Source organism: Macaca fascicularis, chromosome 6 (genome assembly GCF_037993035.2).
Source record: "Macaca fascicularis isolate 582-1 chromosome 6, T2T-MFA8v1.1".
In the NCBI taxonomy this organism is placed as follows: domain Eukaryota; kingdom Metazoa; phylum Chordata; class Mammalia; order Primates; family Cercopithecidae; genus Macaca; species Macaca fascicularis.
The window spans coordinates 41279389-41297038 of NC_088380.1; the positions used below are offsets into that span (position 1 = coordinate 41279389).

Below are 17650 nucleotides of genomic sequence, written 5' to 3' on the forward strand. Positions count from 1 at the left end.
GTGCCTGGCTATTTTTCAACTTTAGAGGTTTCATTTGTCTACTTTGTTATTGCATAGTGAATTTTTAAATTCATAACTTCATTTTTAGAGCAGTTTTAGCTTTCAAAAAATTGAGTAGAAAGTACAGAGAGCTCCCATCTACTTCCTTACTTCCCAGTCAGTTTCCCTATTAGGTATTAATATCTTCCATTAATGTGGTTTATTATAATGAATGAGCATATATCTTATATTATTATATTTAAAAATATTAAAATTTTTTCTTAAAATATTTTTAAGCGATATTTTGATATGTGCAAATCAGAGTAAATAACACATTAATTACTTCAAACATTTATGTTTATTGTTTTATATTTTCTAATTCTCTGTTGTAATTTTCCATCTTGTCATTTAAAAAAATATATTAATTTCAGTTGTTTCAGGGCCTGTATCTGTTAATTTCATTATTTAGATAAGTCTGTTACTCTAAGTCTGTTTCTATTTTTTTTTTTTTGGTTAGAAGTTGGCCAATTATTGTCTTTTTGAATGTTAAATTAGTTTTAGTTGAATGTCATACTTTACATATGAAAATTTAAAAATTGGATGATGCTATCTTCCTCTAGAGAAGACTAACTTTTGTTCATGGCAACCAGCGAGGATGGCTTATGTCTGGGTTATCTCTATTCCAAGGATGTGGCCATTAAGGGATTCCAACTTAAGGTATGGGCTTTCTACCTGGCCCCTTCTTTTTGACAGGACTGTACTCTAAGTTTTAAAACCCTTGTCCTGTCAGACTGTTAAAAACTTTTTATCCTTTTAGCCTCTGAGCTAAAGTTTTCTCCTCAGTCTAGCAGCTTTTCAGCATATTTTCTTTTCTTTTTTTTTTAATTTACAAATACCTCAAGGAAAAATGTGTTACCAAATGTAAATGTAATCACCACATTAGATTTCCCTTCTCTCTGAAATCTTGGACTTTCAAACTTACGCTGCCTTGTTAGTGCTCCAATTCTTTCAGAAATATTTTTCTTTTTCATTTTGTACAGTCTTTCTATTGTTCGTCTTGGTAGGAGATTTATTGTTAAAACAGCAAACGCATTGGAAACAAGCAAATTCAATACTAGATTATGAAGTTTTTTTTTTTTTTTTTTTTTTTTTTGAAATAATCTTACACCAAAGAAAAATTTTATTAAATTATGGATCACCAGTTATTTAAAAATACATGGGAAAAGACAGACATACAAAGGTAGTATCATACAACTGATTTCTAAACTCAATACTTTTGAAGTACAAAACAATGATCATTACCCCCCAAAGTCAGTTTACTGACACGAATTGATGTTTAAGTTGGTCTATAATTCTTTTCATTCAATTATGTTTATAAATGTTACTGAATTTTTAAATTTTGTCCCATATTTGAACTTGGTTTTTTTTGACATGTTTACTTCTCAAAGTAGTATATAGTTATTTCTTGCAATTAATGTCAGCAACTATAGGAAGCTTTCCTAAGTCACAAGAATTCAATATGGTTGCTGTTCTGGAGATAGTTACCATTTTGGGCTATATATACTAAAACCCACGTATTCAAAGGCAAAATATTCATGGGCAAAATATGGGGGTTGAGAGCAGGAGAACTAAGAAAAGAAAATGTTATCTTTTACTGCAGACCTGCCAAAAAAGACTCCATTACTTACTTTGGTACTATTGCTAGAGACGTCATTTCTGCCACAGGTTGGCTATATGGTTGTTCTTTTATATTTCCTTTTTCAAATGATGACAAACTTTGCCAATTAAATAGTTCAACCAAATAAGCAGACACCTTTAAATTACCATTACTTTTCAGTTGCTTGAAAGAAATAAATTATTTTCTTAATTGGTTTAGCAGCCTTGTGTCTGGAAAAGCAGTAAAACCCGCTTTGTTCCAAAATTAGAACACTGACTCAGAGGCTGCTTGTCAGATACTTGGCTATTTTCTATCACCAATCAGTCACAAAGGTGAACCTCCATGAACTCTGTAATGTAATAAATGTAAAAATGGCCTCACTGACCAATACACAATATTGAGCCAGCAAAACCAAAAAAGTACCCTCATAAGTGAGAAATGGCTTGTATAAAACAAAAGGATATACATCCTCTTACATAAAACAAGAGAAATATGTATAGTAATAAAAATAATCTTTAATAAACTTGTATAGAGATGATTCCGGTTTACATGTAAGTCTGCTTTAACTAACCATGGCTGAATGATTGGAAATGTTCTTTTCTTAACACAATGCCCATTCATTATAAGTTAGGCTGGTCCTAGTTTTTTACAAATCTCTTATTTCCTTGAATTTATCTACTACACCCTCACTGTGATGCCCTTGAACTTATAAGCTGGGCCTGCCCAGCCTGCTTATAAAGCCCCTCTTCAGAAATATACCAGATGTATTAAACAGAGGCATCATTTAATGGAAATCTGCACTTCAAAACAGCACTTGAAGGACCAACCATTGGCCCTCCAATGTAAATACTTCTTAATTTCACATTATCACAGAAACAGTGCAGTTTATAACCACTCCTTTCTTATAAGAAATTCAGCAGCTGTAAAAAGTTTTGTTCAGTTTCAAAAGATTTCAATACTTATTAATTCCAAAGATCCGAACACCATGTAGCTGTGGCATTTTGGGAATTAGCACACTCAGGAGAGAAGCTGTGTTTAGGATGAAGTGAGTTGGATCATACTTCGTATAGAAACTTGCCAGAAAATATAAAATTATTGGAGAAATTGTGAAAAACTTCCGTGAAGATGTAAACTGTACTCCATAGTCCAGTTGTTCCCAATGAGTTAGGAGCCTTGCTTTACCCTGGTCAGGAGTTTCGAAAGGTGTTCCTTTCACTGCATGCAAAAATACATACATCCCCAGATTATGTATAATATTTGTTAAAGTCCAAGCAACAGGAACACTGAAGAAGGGAATGCTGAGTAAGACAATATGAAGCAAGCCAACTCCCAATGCATATGTTAGCCACATACCCCGGCTGTTCATGACACGGGTATTTGGATTCACTTCACTGTGGGCAACTCCAACATTCATGTTTGCTCCGCCGCCCCACTCCCGGCCGCCGGCTCGCAGCAGGCTAGATTATGAAGTTTTGGAGGGCATAAGATGTGACTTGTACCTTGCTGTGTCCCAAGCAGTACACAACATTTTGGCAAAATATAGGCACTTAAAAAATGCTGTGGAATTTTGTATATATTCATGGGGTACTAGCTCAATTTTGCTACACTGATGTATCTCATTGTGGTGAAGTCAAAGCCTTCAGTGCATCCATCAAATGCTGTTTTTGAATGAATAAATGAATGAATGGGTTTTCTGATGACAATGCTGTAAAGATACAGCAATACTTTGTAGAATATTGTCCAAAGTCCGTTAGAGATATTAGCAAGATTTTTTTTTTAATCGTGAATTCTGACTTGCTGTTTATACTATGTGTCTTTTTTCTTTTTCTCTGTTCTTTTTTGAAGTAAGCAATTTGAGCTAATGAATGTAATTGAGTGAGAAAGAATATGGATGAAGAATTAGGGAACACTGAACACTTTTATGTCTGCAAGGTTAAAGGTGGTGCTTTAGCTGTGTGTGGTGGCATGTGCCTGTGATCCCAACTACTCAGGAGGTTGAGTCAGGAGGATTGCTTGAGCCTGGGAGTTTTTAATTAAAAAAAAATTTTACTTTAAGTTCTGGGATACATGTGCTGAACGTGCAGGTTTATTACATAGGTATACATGTGCTGTGGTAGTTTGCTGCACCTATCAACTCATCATCTAGGTTTTAAGCCCCGCATGCATTAGGTATTTTTCCTAATGCTTTCCCTCCCCTTTCCCCCTATCCCTTGACAGGCCTCAGTGTGTGATGTTCCTGTGTCCATGTGCTCTCATTGTTCAGCTCCCACTTATGAGTGAGAACATGCATTTTCTGTCCCTCTGTTAGTTTGCTGAGAATGATGGTTTCCAGCTTCATCCATGTCTCTGCAAAGGATGTTAACTCATTATAGTATTCCATGGTGAATATGTGCCACATTTTCTTTATCCAGTCTATCATAGATGGGCATTTGGGTTGGTTCCAAGTCTTTGCTATTATAAATAGTGCTGCAATAAACATACATGTGCATGTGTCTTTACAGTGGAATGATTTATAATCCTTTGGGTATATACCCAGTAATGGAATTGCTGGGTCAAATGGTATTTCTGGTTCTAGATCCTTGAGGAATCGCCATACTGTCTTCCACAATGGTTGAAGTAGTTTAAACTCCCACCAACAGTGTAAAAGCATTCCTATTTCTCCATATCCTCACCAGCATCTGTTGTTTCCAGACTTTTTAATGATCACCATTCTAACTGGTGTGAGATGGTATCTCATTGTGGTTTTGATTTGCATTTCTCTGGTGATCAGTGATGATGAGCATTTTTTCATATGTTTGTTGGTCACATAAATGTCTTCTTTTGAGAAATGTCTGTTCATATCCTTTGCCCACTTTTTGATGGGGTTGCTTGTTTTTTTCTTGTAAATTTGTTTAAGTTCCCCATAGAGTCTGGATATTAGCCCTTTGTCAGATGGATAGATTGCAAACATTTTCTCCCATTCTGTAGGTTGCCTGTTTACTCTGATGATAGTTTCTTTTGCTGAGCAGAAGCTCTTTAGTTTAATTAGATCCCATTTGTCAATTTTAGCTTTTGTTGCAATTGCTTTTGGTGTTTTAGTCATGAAGTCTTTGCCCATGCCTATGTCTTGAACAGTATTGCATAGGTTTTCTTCTAGGGTTTTTATGGTTTTAGGTTTTATATTTAAGTCTTTAATCCATTTTGAGTTAATTTTTGTATAAGGTAAAAGGAAGGGGTTCAGTTTCTGTTTTCTGCATATGGCTAGCCAATTTTCCCAGCACCATTTATTAAGTAGGGAATCCTTTCCCCATTGCTTGTTTGAGCCCAGGAGTTTGAGACTGTAGTATACACTGATTAAACCTATGAATAGTCACTGCTCTCCAGCCTGGGCAACATAGAGAGACCCTGTCCCTAAAAAATAAATAAATAAATAAAAGTGGTGTTTTAATAATTTCAGATGGCAAAATATCTAACTGGATGAAAGTTAATGAAACTGAAATGAATACAGCCCAGGAAAATTCTGATGGAACATCACTAGAGTACAGAAATAAGTGACAGTTGTGAAAAGTTTGGTTTCAACAGTAGGCTGGGCATGAGGACTCTACTGGGGCTGTTCATTTTAAGTTGTTACATCGTTTTGAGGGGAGGGATGGGAGAGGGGGAGCTGTTTTGGTTTTAGTTATTCATTGGTCAATTACATGCCAGGCTCTGTGTGGTATGTCTTTCAGTCCACCCTAACAGTGAACTCACGTCTTCTTCCTTGTCCTCTAATATGAAAAAGCAGAACAAGCGTATCAGCATCACATAAGCCTTTTAAAAAAGATGGTTTAGGAGAGCAATGACCCTTATATTTTGCTCTCTTTTATCTTTAGAAATTGCCTGTGTTCTACCTGTACTGATGGATGGCATACAGAGTCACCCCCAAAAACCTTTCTACACAGTTGGTGAGAAGGTGACTGTTTCCTGTTCAGGTGGCATGTCCTTAGAAGGTCCTTCAACATTTCTCTGTGGCTCCAGCCTTAAGTGGAGTCCTGAGATGAAGAATACCCGCTGTGTACAAAAAGGTGAGCGGCTTCTGTGTCTATCCAAGGACACTTGTACCCAGGCAAGTGAGAGTCCTTGTGGCGACCTTCATGGTACTGTATCTCCATAGCTGTGAGTCATTCCCTCCATTCTTGCTCCCTAAAATGGAGGTCAGCTTGTAGACTGAGTAACAGATTTTCTTCACATGGCACAGAAAGACTCATGAATGTAAAGAAAGGCAAGGATAGCCTGGTGATTCTGAAACTTTTAACTTAAACCCTCCTTGTGAAAGATTAGCTTTATATCTGTTATGGTGCGAAGACAATAAAAGATTTTTAAATCCTGTTTTTTGTTGTTGTTTCATCTTGATTTTTTTTCCTCTGCATTTTTCTTAAGTACAGAGTTGAGTTCATAATTTATTTAAAGTTCTGTATGTTTCATTTTTGGGCTTTCAAAGAGTTTATCAGTATTTCTGAAATTGAAAATTTAGAAAGCATTTTTATTTAACACTTTAAAGCAGACATTATTGAAGGAAAAGTGTTGTGATTCATGAAATTGTTCTTAATGTGGAAACCCAAACATCCAGTATTTTAACACCAAGAAAATTTAAAAAAATGGTCTTTTAAGAACCTAAGGTAGAAAGGGTTTAGAAAGCCAAATTATTTCTTTTTAGAGGTAATTTTAGATGAGATGGATTTGTTTGAAAATAACCCATTTATTCTGTTTACATTTTTTAAATAAATGGAAAATATTATATTTGTAACAAAATTGAGAATGAAGAAAAACTCACTTGCATACTATTTTATTGATGTTATCTCTCTAGTATGTGATTTTTAATTAAGCTCTGAAATTTATTTTTAATAGTGAGGATGAAGGACTAGATTTCATACGTGATGGTGTGAGATGAATTAGATGTTTCTAACTAAGTTCTCCATGCAGCAGGGTATGGAACACTCAGATACTGATGGTAGATATGGGTTGTGATGTTATGTGGATGAGAGGCAGAACAATGGGCAAGGCGCAAGTCCTTGGAGTGCCCTTCCTGCCTGTCCTGATGTGCTCTTAAGTTGTCAAAGCCCCATCACAGGGGACAGTTGTTTTGTGTTCTGTAAACACTGAAGTATAAATATGAGTTTACTTGGGATATTTAAAGTAATGAACCAGTACTTATAATTCTAAAATGAAAGAGAACAATATACAGTTGATGAGGTTGCACTTTTGTTCCGAATGAGATTGGAGACTAGTCTGTCTAAAATGCTACTTCAGCTATTTTATGGTACAGCTTGGTATGAAGTTTCTTTTACCCAGTAGAAAATTCTATTACGGTGGGTTTTAATTAAGGATGTTTTTCAGATCTGTGTGTTTTTCTGAAGATGTGAATAATAGTAACTACTTCCAAGCCTATAACAAACAAAAAAATCCAAGACTTACCAGCCTCCAAAGTTGATGTTTTAAAATGTTGGCTGTTCTAGTATTTAGTCTTTTTTTATTGTAATGAAACATACATGACATTTACCATTTTATCCATTTTTAAATGTATAGTTCAGTGGCATTATGTAATTCCCATTGTTGTGCAACCATCACCACATTTTTTTTCATCTTCCAAAACTGAAGCTCTATATCTATTAAACATTAATTCCTCACTTTCTCCTACTGTCCTTGTAGTTAGTCTTGATGGGAAGAAATTTGCTTTGAAAATAGCAAAAGCACATATTTTGGTGGACCTTAAGAGTGTGTTTATTTGGTTAACCAAGTTGTAAAGTAACAAAGCTATGTTCTTCTTAAATGCAAAAATTATTTGGGCTAGGTAATTCTATCATTTTTTTTCACAAAGACATTAAAGACATTATACATATATACACACTTTTTTTTTTTTTTTTTTTTTTTGAGATGGAGTCTCGCTCTGTCACCCAGGCTGGAGTGCAGTGGTGCAATCTCAACTCACTGCAAGCTCCGCCTCCTGAGTTCACACCATTCTCCTGCCTCAGTCTCCTGAGTAGCCGGGACTACAGGTGCCCACCACTATGCCCAGCTAATTTTTTTGTATTTTTAGTAGAGACGGGGTTTTACCGTGTTAGCCAGGATGGTCTCGATCTCCTGACCTCGTGATCCACCTGCCTCAGCCTCCCAAAGTGCTAGGACTACAGGCATGAGCCACTGTGCCCGGCTCGACATTATAATAATTTAAGCAAACTTTTAAAATCTAAAATTTCAGGATTTGTCCTAAATTTTTAACCACAGTGCATTTACATGGCTTGATCATTGATCTTAAGTTTTGGTACATCTAGATTAAGGCTTCTCAACCTCAACGCTATTGGAATTTTAGTCTGATAATTCTTTGCTATGGGAGCCTCTTCTGTGCGTTGCAGGGTATTTAGCAGCATCCCTGGTCTCTACTTACCAGTAGCATCCTCCTATGCCAATAACATTCTGCAGTTGTAAAAACCAAGGATGTCTCTAGTGATTTCCAGATGTCCCCTGGGGCACAAAATTGCCTCTGGTTAAGAAGCACTGATGTAGATAATACCATTTTTAAAAAACTTCATTTTGGAATAATTTTAGATTTCAGCAAAGTCACAGATATAATGTCTACACACCCTTCACCCATCTTCCTTAATATTAACATCTTATATAACACAACTTGGTTAAAACTAAAGAATTAATATTAGTACAATGCTATTGACTAAACTACACACTTTATTCAAATATCTCCTTTTTTACTGCTAATGTCTCTTTGATGTTCTAGGGTCCAGTTCAGGATACTATGTTGCATTTAGGATAATACCATTTTAAAGAGAAGTGTTTTTTGTTTGTTTGTTTTTTGTTTTTTACTTTTATTTTGAGACAAGTTCTTGCTTTGTTGCTCAGGCTGGCTGGAGTGCAATGGCGCAATCTCGGTTCACTGCAACCTCCACCTCCCGGGTTCAAGTGATTCTCCTGCCTAAGCCTCCTGAGTAGCTGGGATTACAGACACATGCCACCATGCCCGGCTAATTTTTGTATTTTTAGTAGAGACAGGGCTTCACCATTTGGCTTGGCTAGTCGCAAACTCCTCACCTCAAGTGATCCACCTGCCTTGGCCTCTCAAAGTACTGAGATTACAGGCATGAGCCACCGCGCCCAGCCAAGAGAAGTGTTTTAATAATGAGTCCTGTTATTGAGACTGCTAGCCATGGCAGGCATACTTCACATTGCCACCATTTTTACAGGTTTATGAATGTTCACAAGATTGTAATGTCATGTCCAAAGCTCTTGAATTTTCCAAAGTAAGGCAGTATTCCATAGTCTGTGTATACATAAAAACATGCTCTTCAGATAAACTACCTTTATAGATATAGTAAATGACTATCTAGTTTTATGATGCAAAAGTGTATGGCAATGAATTTCATTGTAATAAAGCTGTTAGGAGGTGAAAAAAATCAGGATGTTTCCCTTTGCAATCAGGGATAGGTGAGGGGATGGCAGTCACATTATGCTCTTCTAAGCTGGACCAGGGTGTTTACCTGTCGAAATGGAAATGATGACTGAATTGTAATTTTCTACAAAACACAAAGTTATAGAAAGGATTTTATTAATGTAAGGACCTCCAGACATTTATTCACTGTTGAGGGAGACCACTTAGACATTCATATGTAAGAGGCTATTGCAGATCTTCTCGGCATTCCGGGGAGTTCTCCATGTATAAGTCAAGTGATGTTGCTGCTTTCTGCCTCATTATGGGCAAAGCAGGCGGAATGCAGTCTATACAACAAACAGTTTATAAGCACCAGCTTCTTGAAAGGGAGCCACTTTATTTTCCTTGGATGCAGACCAGTGTAGAATTAAATCCTGCCTGGGCCAATTTGTTAAATGTGTGAAGTAGTACCAACTTCCTAACTTTTTTTACTCTTAATTTTCTGATTTCTTAGGTGGGCATTTGTTAGGGAGGCATAAATATCCCCGTGTATAAAAAGTGCATGACAATTATAAATGCTCACGAGATGGTAGCTATTACTACCAATGCAGTTATTTGTAATGTGGCTCTTGAAACTCTCTATAGCTTGCAAAATGTATTACAGCTTGATTATTATTACTATTGTTATGTGCAAATGCATTGCAGTTTGAGAATACTACAGACCCTGGTCCAGCAATTCAAATAACACCTTGTTTACTATGAAGAAGCTTTTCTCCTAATGACCACATCTCCCTTATCCTTTTTCAGACAATCCTTTAACACAGGCAGTGCCTGAATGTCAGCGCTGGGAGAAACTGCAGAATTCAAGATGTGTTTGTAAAATGCCCTATGAATGTGGGTAAGTGCCGCCTTATCTCACTTCCCTGTCTTATTTCATTCATGATAAGGGATAATTTGTTAGATGCTAGTCTCTGTTGGATGGAAGGTGTAGCTTACCAGGAGTTAAGGGTCTTTGTTTGCATTTTGATGTAGTCCCATCTGCTGCCTGTTATTTGCCTGGATCACTAGGGCTGACAGCCATGACATTAAGCGTGTTCTAATCTGGCTGGTGGAGAAGGCTGCAGGACTACTCGAGCATTGCTTGTTTCATATATAAAATGGAGCAAAATGACAAAACTGTCAGCTGAGGATTTAGAACTTTAGAGGATTAGAGGATTAGAACTGAAATTCCTTTGGGACATAAACTCTTAAAGCGATACTGATAGGGAAACAGCAGCTTCTTTTGTTGATTCTTGAACCATCTTCTCTAGATTTGCACTGTTAAGAATGCCACCATCTTGAAATCATTCCATTGTAGGAGGATATCTGAAGTAGTTAGTACATGTCTGTGTCATGGTCCTAGTAGAATAGAGATGGCACAATTAAATTAGGACAAGAAAAGTTTTATTAGTGGGAATATTTACGAAAATGTGAAGAGAGGAAAGGAAATTACAAGTCCCATGGCAGTATTCCTAGACTGCTAACAGCTTGACCGTATAGTCGTATCCGGGTCCAAGGAGTAAGGAGAGGGACACTCAGGAAAAACTGGAGACAGAGAGGGCTGTGTGGAGATGGCCCTGAGGAGGAGCTGACACTCTCATTTTAGGGACCTCAGAGATCCCACAGGCATGAGCCAGGGGAAATAAACACCTCAACTGCACTCTCTTTCCTGCCCCGAGTCTCCTGCTAGTCAACACTCACCACTGATCAAACCAACTGAAGCTAGATGCCGAGGAAGACCACAGTGTGGCCCACACACGTCAGCCTCCGAGGCAGGTGGAGAAGAGTGGAAAGTGGATCTGGGGAGGAAATAAGAAATATCCAGCCCCTAGACTTACTGGTCGTTTTTAAAATTAAGAACCGACACATGACCTGGTGCGGTGGCTCACGCCTGCACTCCCAGCACTTTGGGAGGCCAGGGTGGTCCAATTGCTTGCACTCAGGAGTTCAAGACCAGCCTGGGCAACATGGTGAAACCCCTTCTCTACAAAAAATACAAAAGTTAGCTGCGTGTGGTGGCACACTCCTGTAGTCCCAGCTACTCAGGAGACTGAGGTGGGAGGATCGCTTGAGGCCAAGAAGGTTGAGGCTTCAGTGAGCCATATTCATACCACTGTACTCCAGCCTGGGTGACAGAGCCAGACCCCATCTCAAAAAGAAAAAAAAAAAGAACTAAAACACTAATTACTTGGTTGTGAATGATTTTAGTTATCAAAACCTATACCCAACTTCTTGAAGCTACAGTGGTTAATAGTTATCGTATATAGTAATTTCTGGTGTGAAGAATATAACTAAATGGCATGATGGAAATAGTGGTCAGCCTAGATACATTCTGATTCTAATATTCTGACTTTACTGCGAATCTCTAACAATTATTGTTTATTTTGAGCCACTTTCATCCTCTTTCCAACTTCCCCATTTCATTTAGTTTATCTGCAACTCATTGTTAATAGTTATGCTATAAATTTCCATGTCATTCCATGGTCTCAGATACTGACGACAAGGTGGTATTGTAAGTTCTTTGCCCTTTCAGCTGTTGTAAGTAGTTCTATTTAAAGTTTAAATAAACAGATGAAAAGATAGACTCAAAACAACAGGATTTGTTTCTGTTTTATAAATAACTCTAAGTAAATTTAGCTTTTGGTAGAAGAGGAAAATATTTGAACTAAATGAAGCGTGTGAATATAGACTCTTTCTGACTCTATCTGGTATACAAAAATGCTGTGTTGTCTAAGGTTTCAGTGACAGTAATGTCCTCCTTGTCTATCAGCATTCAGAAATGTGGAGTTTTCTGATAGTGACGTTTCTAAATGGCTATTTTTTCCCCACTATTTTAGCACCAATACTTATGAAAAAGGTAACACATTTTATGGAAATATTTCTTTCTTTCTTTTTTTTTTTTGAGACACAGTTTCATTCGGTCATCCAGGCTGGAGTGCAGTAGTGCAATCTCAGCTCACTGCAACCTCTGCCTCCTGGGTTCAAGTGATTCTCATGCTTCAGCCTCCCGAGTAGCTGGGATTACAGGTGTGGGCCACCCCATGCCCAGCTAATTTTTATATGCTTAGTAGAGATAGGGTTTCGCCATGTTGGCCACCCTGGTCTTCAACTCCTGACCTAAATGATCCGCCTGCATCGGCGTCCCAAAGCACTGGGATTACAGGAGCCCAAACTTATGGAAATATTTCTAAACTATTTTGTAAACATAGATACTTTTAAAAGTAACATTGAAAAATACAGTTTCATCTTCCCATGATGATTTAGGGCCATCCATTTTTGGATGATGCTGTTTTATGGACATGAACTGTTGGCTGCTGGGATGGGATGAGCTCATTTCTCCTGCAATTAGTAGTCCCATTTGACTATGATCACATTGAATGCTTGGTCTCCACTGGCTTTCTGACTCCTTCTTTGTCAGCTGTTGTTAGCAGACCTTGCCTTCTCATCTAATTTGCTGTACCTGATCTGTTCTAGATGGAACTAGATCAACACTAGATATCTACACTTAGAAAAACTGTGAGCAAATAAACAGTAAATACAAATATGTTCATTTTGAAGACCTAAGTGAGTTGGACCTAGGAATGAAGGGGATTTGAGTTTCCATCCTTTTTTTTTTTGGTTGTGGGTGATAACATCTGGGGGCACCAAGCTCAGAGCATCACTTTTCATTTCTCCTCAGCTTTTAAGAACAAAAATCTTGTAAATAATGCCATTAAAAATTCTTTTCAGACCTTCCTTGGATGTATGTGCTCGAGATGAGAGAAGCAAAAGGATACTGCCTGTGACTGTTTGCAAGATGCATGTTCTCCACTGTCAGAGTAGAAATTACACCCTTACTGGTAGGGACAGCTGCACTCTGCCTGCCTCAGCTGAGAAAGCTTGTGGTGCCTGCCCACTGTGGGGAAAATGTGATGGTAAGGGGCCTTTCATATTTGTAAGTATAAGAATGCTAAAGTCACAGTACTGAGGATTTAAAAAATGTGGTTTCTAGTTTAGCAGTGGGCCGAAGCAGATACTTGAGGATGTTAAAGACTCAGAGTGATTTGGCAGTGCACTGACCTCTCCTATACCCCTCACTGGAGAGGGACAGAGATCACAGACCTCAGAGGATAAGCGTCCATTCCTGATGTGGGAATGTTCTCCCAAACAGGGGTGATTCCATGCCACCATCATGATTTTTACTCTGTCCTTGTATTATCCATATTGTGTACTCATTTTTTAAAAGTCTGGCATAAAAGTAACTTTAAAATGAAAACTTCATATCACGTCCTTAAAAGGAGGTATTGCTTGCCATAAATACTAGGTAACTATAAAAGTTATATGTAATGGAACAAAATAAAGTTGTGGATTCTAGCCAGATACTGGTCCAATATTGACTGTGCTGTTTCTCTGTGAGTTTAGCAAGTGTTAAAGGGGTGTTAAAAACATACTAGGACCAAGCTGACACTTTCTTCCGGAAGTAATCAGACGGATTTGAAGAGAATAAAATAAGTTACTTTCTCATGTTGTGATTCAATATTTGCTAATGCTATGTTTAAGTAGCACTTACAGTGATCTTGCCTTACCCCCAAGGGCACGGCAAACCTCCCATGGTGTGGGCAATACTATGAAAGGGGAACGGCTGGATCTCCAGAGCCAAGTTACTGCCTGGGCTTCCCTATCTATAAATTTGGGAGCTGGACTCTATGACTTGTAAGGTGTCTGTTGGCTCTTCACTCTCTGCCCTCTTGGCCTGTGCCTGCTGGCACCTGTCCCCTCACTCCCTCACGGTTTGCAGCACAGACTGATGACATATGTGACTCTAGCCGTGTCTGGGACACTTTTGGTTAGGCGGTCACCACTGTCTGCTGGCTGACCTTGTTACTCATCTTTGAAAGACTCCTGGCCGGCGTATTCCAACCATGGACTTTCCATGCACAGACTCCTTGCCTCCCTAACTCATTTCTGGTTTGTTTTTCGGGGTTTGTAGCCTTTTGCATGTCATACTCTCTCTCAAAGCAAGTTAAGTTCTCTTTTTTCCTCTCCTCTTTAAGTCTTGATTTGGTTCTTTGTTGAGGGCTTCTCATTTGACCTCCATTGCTGGTTCATATGGACAGCAGCATGTATGTATGAGATAGTTAAAGAGCTCTTGACTTGGATAAAACTACTCCATGTGGGTCTAACCAATAGAAAGCCTGGTACCAACTTCAAAACCTATTCCTTTGGAGTGGAGCAAAATGCCCCAATTTCCTGGTCCTACTGCTTTTCCAGGGGATAATTTATTATATCATTCCAGGCAGGAGCTTCGATAGCTCTGGTCACCACATTATTACTTTGGAGGTGATGTGCTTTGACTCCCCCACCTCCATAATGTGCCATTAAGCCTCTTTCACTTACTTTTCCAGCTGAGAGCAGCAAATGTGTCTGCCGAGAAGCATCGGAGTGCGAGGAAGAAGGGTTTAGCATTTGTGTGGAAGTGAACGGCAAGGAGCAGACGATGTCTGAGTGTGAGGCGGGCGCTCTGAGATGCAGAGGGCAGAGCATCTCCGTCACCAGCATAAGACCTTGTGCTGCGGAAACCCAGTAGGCTCCTGGAAGCCCTGGTCGACTTGCTCAGAATCCAGCAGGCAGCTGGGGCTGAGTGAAAATATCTGCACAGCTGGGCACTGGACAGATTTCCTTCTTCTCCAGTATCTACTTTCCCCCCTCAGCTCCCAGCCATCTGTAAAAACACAACCCTTTGTTCTCCCAAATCTGAATCAAATTACTCTTTTGCCTCCTTTTTAATGTCAGTCAGGATATCAGCCTTTGCACAGGCTGGCTGCGTGTTCTTGAAAAACATGTTACCGGCCGGGCGCGGTGGCTCACGCCTGTAATCCCAGCACTTTGGGAGGCCGAGGCGGGTGGATCACAAGGTCAGGAGATCGAGACCACGGTGAAACCCCGTCTCTACTAAAAATACAAAAAATTAGCCGGGCGCGGTTGTGGGCGCCTGTAGTCCCAGCTACTCGGGAGGCTGAGGCAGGAGAATGGCGTGAACCCGGGAGGCGGAGCTTGCAGTGAGCCGAGATCGCGCCACTGCACTCCAGCCTGGGCTGGGCGACACAGCGAGACTCCGTCTCAAAAACAACAACAACAACAAAAAAAAAAAACCAAAAAAAACATGTTACCTTCTGTGAGCCTTGGTTTTTTCAAATCTGTAAAATTAGAGGATTGAGCTAAAGAAACTTGAATGCTCCATTTAGGCCTATCATTTTATTAAGTATGATTGACACAGCCCATGGGCTAGAACACACTCTACAAAATGACTAGGAAAACAGAAAGAATATGATTTCCTGATTAGAGAGGTTGATTTTCCTCAATGAAACCAAATACAAGGAGGACCTTGAACAAAAATGACAGATACAAAGTATTTCTATCCTGAGTAGTAATCTCACACTTCATCCTACCGAGTCAGCCACCACAGATAGGAATTCCTTATTCTTTTTTTTCTTTTTTTTAAGACAGAGTCTCACTCTGTTGCTCAGGCTGGAGTGCAGTGGTGTGATCTCATCTCACTGCAACCTCTGCCTCCTGGGTTCAAGCGATTCTTGTGCCTCAGTCTCCCAAGTAGCTGGGATTACACATGCCCGCCATCATGCCCAGCTAATATTTGCATTTTTAATAGAGATATGGTTTCACCATGCTGGCCACGCTGGTCTCCAACTCCTGACCTCAGGTGATCTGCCCGCCTTGGCCTCCCAAAGTGCTGGGATTACAGACGTGAACCACCACGCCTGGCTGGAATACTTACTATTGTTGGGAGAACGAACCACTAAAATGTCAGAGCAGAATTCATTATGTGATAGGTGTCTTGTCTGAGAACAAATACAATTCAGTCTTCTCTTTGGGGCTTTAGTATGTGTCAAACATAGGACTGGAAGTTTGCCCTTCTTTTTTCTTTTGAAAGAACATCAGTTTCTTTTGAAAGAACAATCAGAGATTGTGCATTTGAGAATAGTTTTCCCTAATGTGGATACAGTCCCAGAGTTTTCAGCGAGTACACAGGTAGATTAGTTTGAAGCATTGACCTTCTATTTATTCCTTATTTCTCTTTATCAAAACAGCGTCGGTGGGAGGAGAAATGAGAGAGCTTAAATGAAATGTAAAATATGCTTTATTATACAAATACTGTCTCTGTATTGTTCTGACCCTGGTAAATATATTTCAAAACTTCAGATGACAAGGATTAGAAAACTCATTAAAGATACTATTCTTCAGAATTGTTTCATTTGTATTATGTTTCATTTTAGAGAAGATTTTCATGATGAATGGTTAATGTGTTCTCGCCTGAAGTTTTATGTCTGATCCAGATCTAGCTTTTTGTATCAAAGTGTGCCTTAAGGGAAGATGCAGACACAATATATTGAAGTTACAAGGAGGCAGGTTTCAACTGGTTAAAAACAATGGCATTCAGACATTGCAACTGCATTTCTCAGAGGTTATTACAGAGTTAATTTCTACCCCGGATGGAAGGACGCATTTGAAAATGCAGACCCTGAGACAAAAGGTTGAACAAGTAATTCATTTGGAAGGAAATACCTCAGTATCCTTCCAATAATTTCTCCTCTTAGCTTAAGCTAGTATGGAGTTAGATTCCTACCGCTTATGTATTACCATACCCCCTTCCTAAATAATACAGAGGATAGGGTCAGCATATCAAATATCATCAGAGATTGAGGTCTGAAAAAAAAGGAAATGATTAAATGTAACTAAGAGGTTTGAGAAGGGAATTTCAGCAGAGTTATTGAAGGAGAAGTCAAGGATTAATGAATTGTTGGCAAAGGAGAGGAGCAGTGAATGTGGTCGTGAAGAGGTATTGTCTTGAAATACTGTATTTTTTTCTCCTTTTCTTTGCTGAGCATTCTTGTGCTGACCTTTCCTCTAGTCCGACAGAGGCATTCACAATTGCCTACGGAGAATTAGGATTGTTGCAGCAGGTCAGCAAGGGGAAAGTCATTTTTAAGATTAAATTTTTAAAAATGTTTTGAAACTTCCAAAATAAGTTCTTGAACACCTATGGAGAGGCTTTGAGGAAAGCTAAGAGAACGGTTTTATACCACAAAAATCAATGGAAAAAGAATAAAGAGTGTGAGAATTCCATCTGCCTGCCCTTCCCTGTGCCTCAGATCAGGTGAGGGTCATCTGGGTTAGAAGGGGATAGAGCCTTGGAGGAGGCAGAGGGCAGAAAGCTTTGTTGAGATTAAAGTCATTTGGCCCTCAGAAGGAACAGATAGAGAGAAGGAAATTGGCTGGTGCATTAATCATCACTAGCTGCAGGGAGCTATGTGGAGGCCAAGGCACATCCTACAGATCATCTCTTACCACTCATGAGGATGCTACAAGTTACCTGGGCAGAGAAGGTGCCTGGGAACGTTACATTATTAAGAGACTGAAGACACTTTGGAAGGCTCATTATCATCATGCCAAAGCTACTTAATCCTATAGGGTCACAAGGGGGTCCAGTCAGTGGGCTTGAATGCAGCTTTATATAATGCCTGACTTCAGGAGTTGCTTTTGGTGCTATCTGTGCACAGAAGAGTTTCTGGACTTAGAGTTCA

At 39.0% G+C, this 17650-nt stretch overlaps 2 protein-coding genes across 2 annotated transcripts in view; one reads left to right on the forward strand and one right to left on the reverse strand.

Moving 5' to 3' along the window:
* The window catches only part of C7 (complement C7), an 81307-nt gene extending 66409 nt beyond the window's left edge, over window positions 1-14898 (forward strand). The window contains exons 15-18 of the mRNA XM_005556792.5: window positions 5488-5679; window positions 9840-9930; window positions 12801-12985; window positions 14456-14898. Coding sequence (XP_005556849.3) covers window positions 5488-5679; window positions 9840-9930; window positions 12801-12985; window positions 14456-14637 — 650 coding nt within the window. The 3' untranslated portion in view covers window positions 14638-14898. The remainder of the gene's footprint in view (window positions 1-5487; window positions 5680-9839; window positions 9931-12800; window positions 12986-14455) is intronic.
* LOC135971270 (ORM1-like protein 1) lies at window positions 1736-3093 on the reverse strand. Its single transcript, XM_065546198.2, has one exon. It carries the CDS (start codon window positions 3048-3050, stop codon window positions 2589-2591), a length of 462 nt encoding a protein of 153 aa, XP_065402270.1. The 5' UTR covers window positions 3051-3093; the 3' UTR covers window positions 1736-2588.
* Window positions 14899-17650: the final 2752 nt, after the last annotated feature.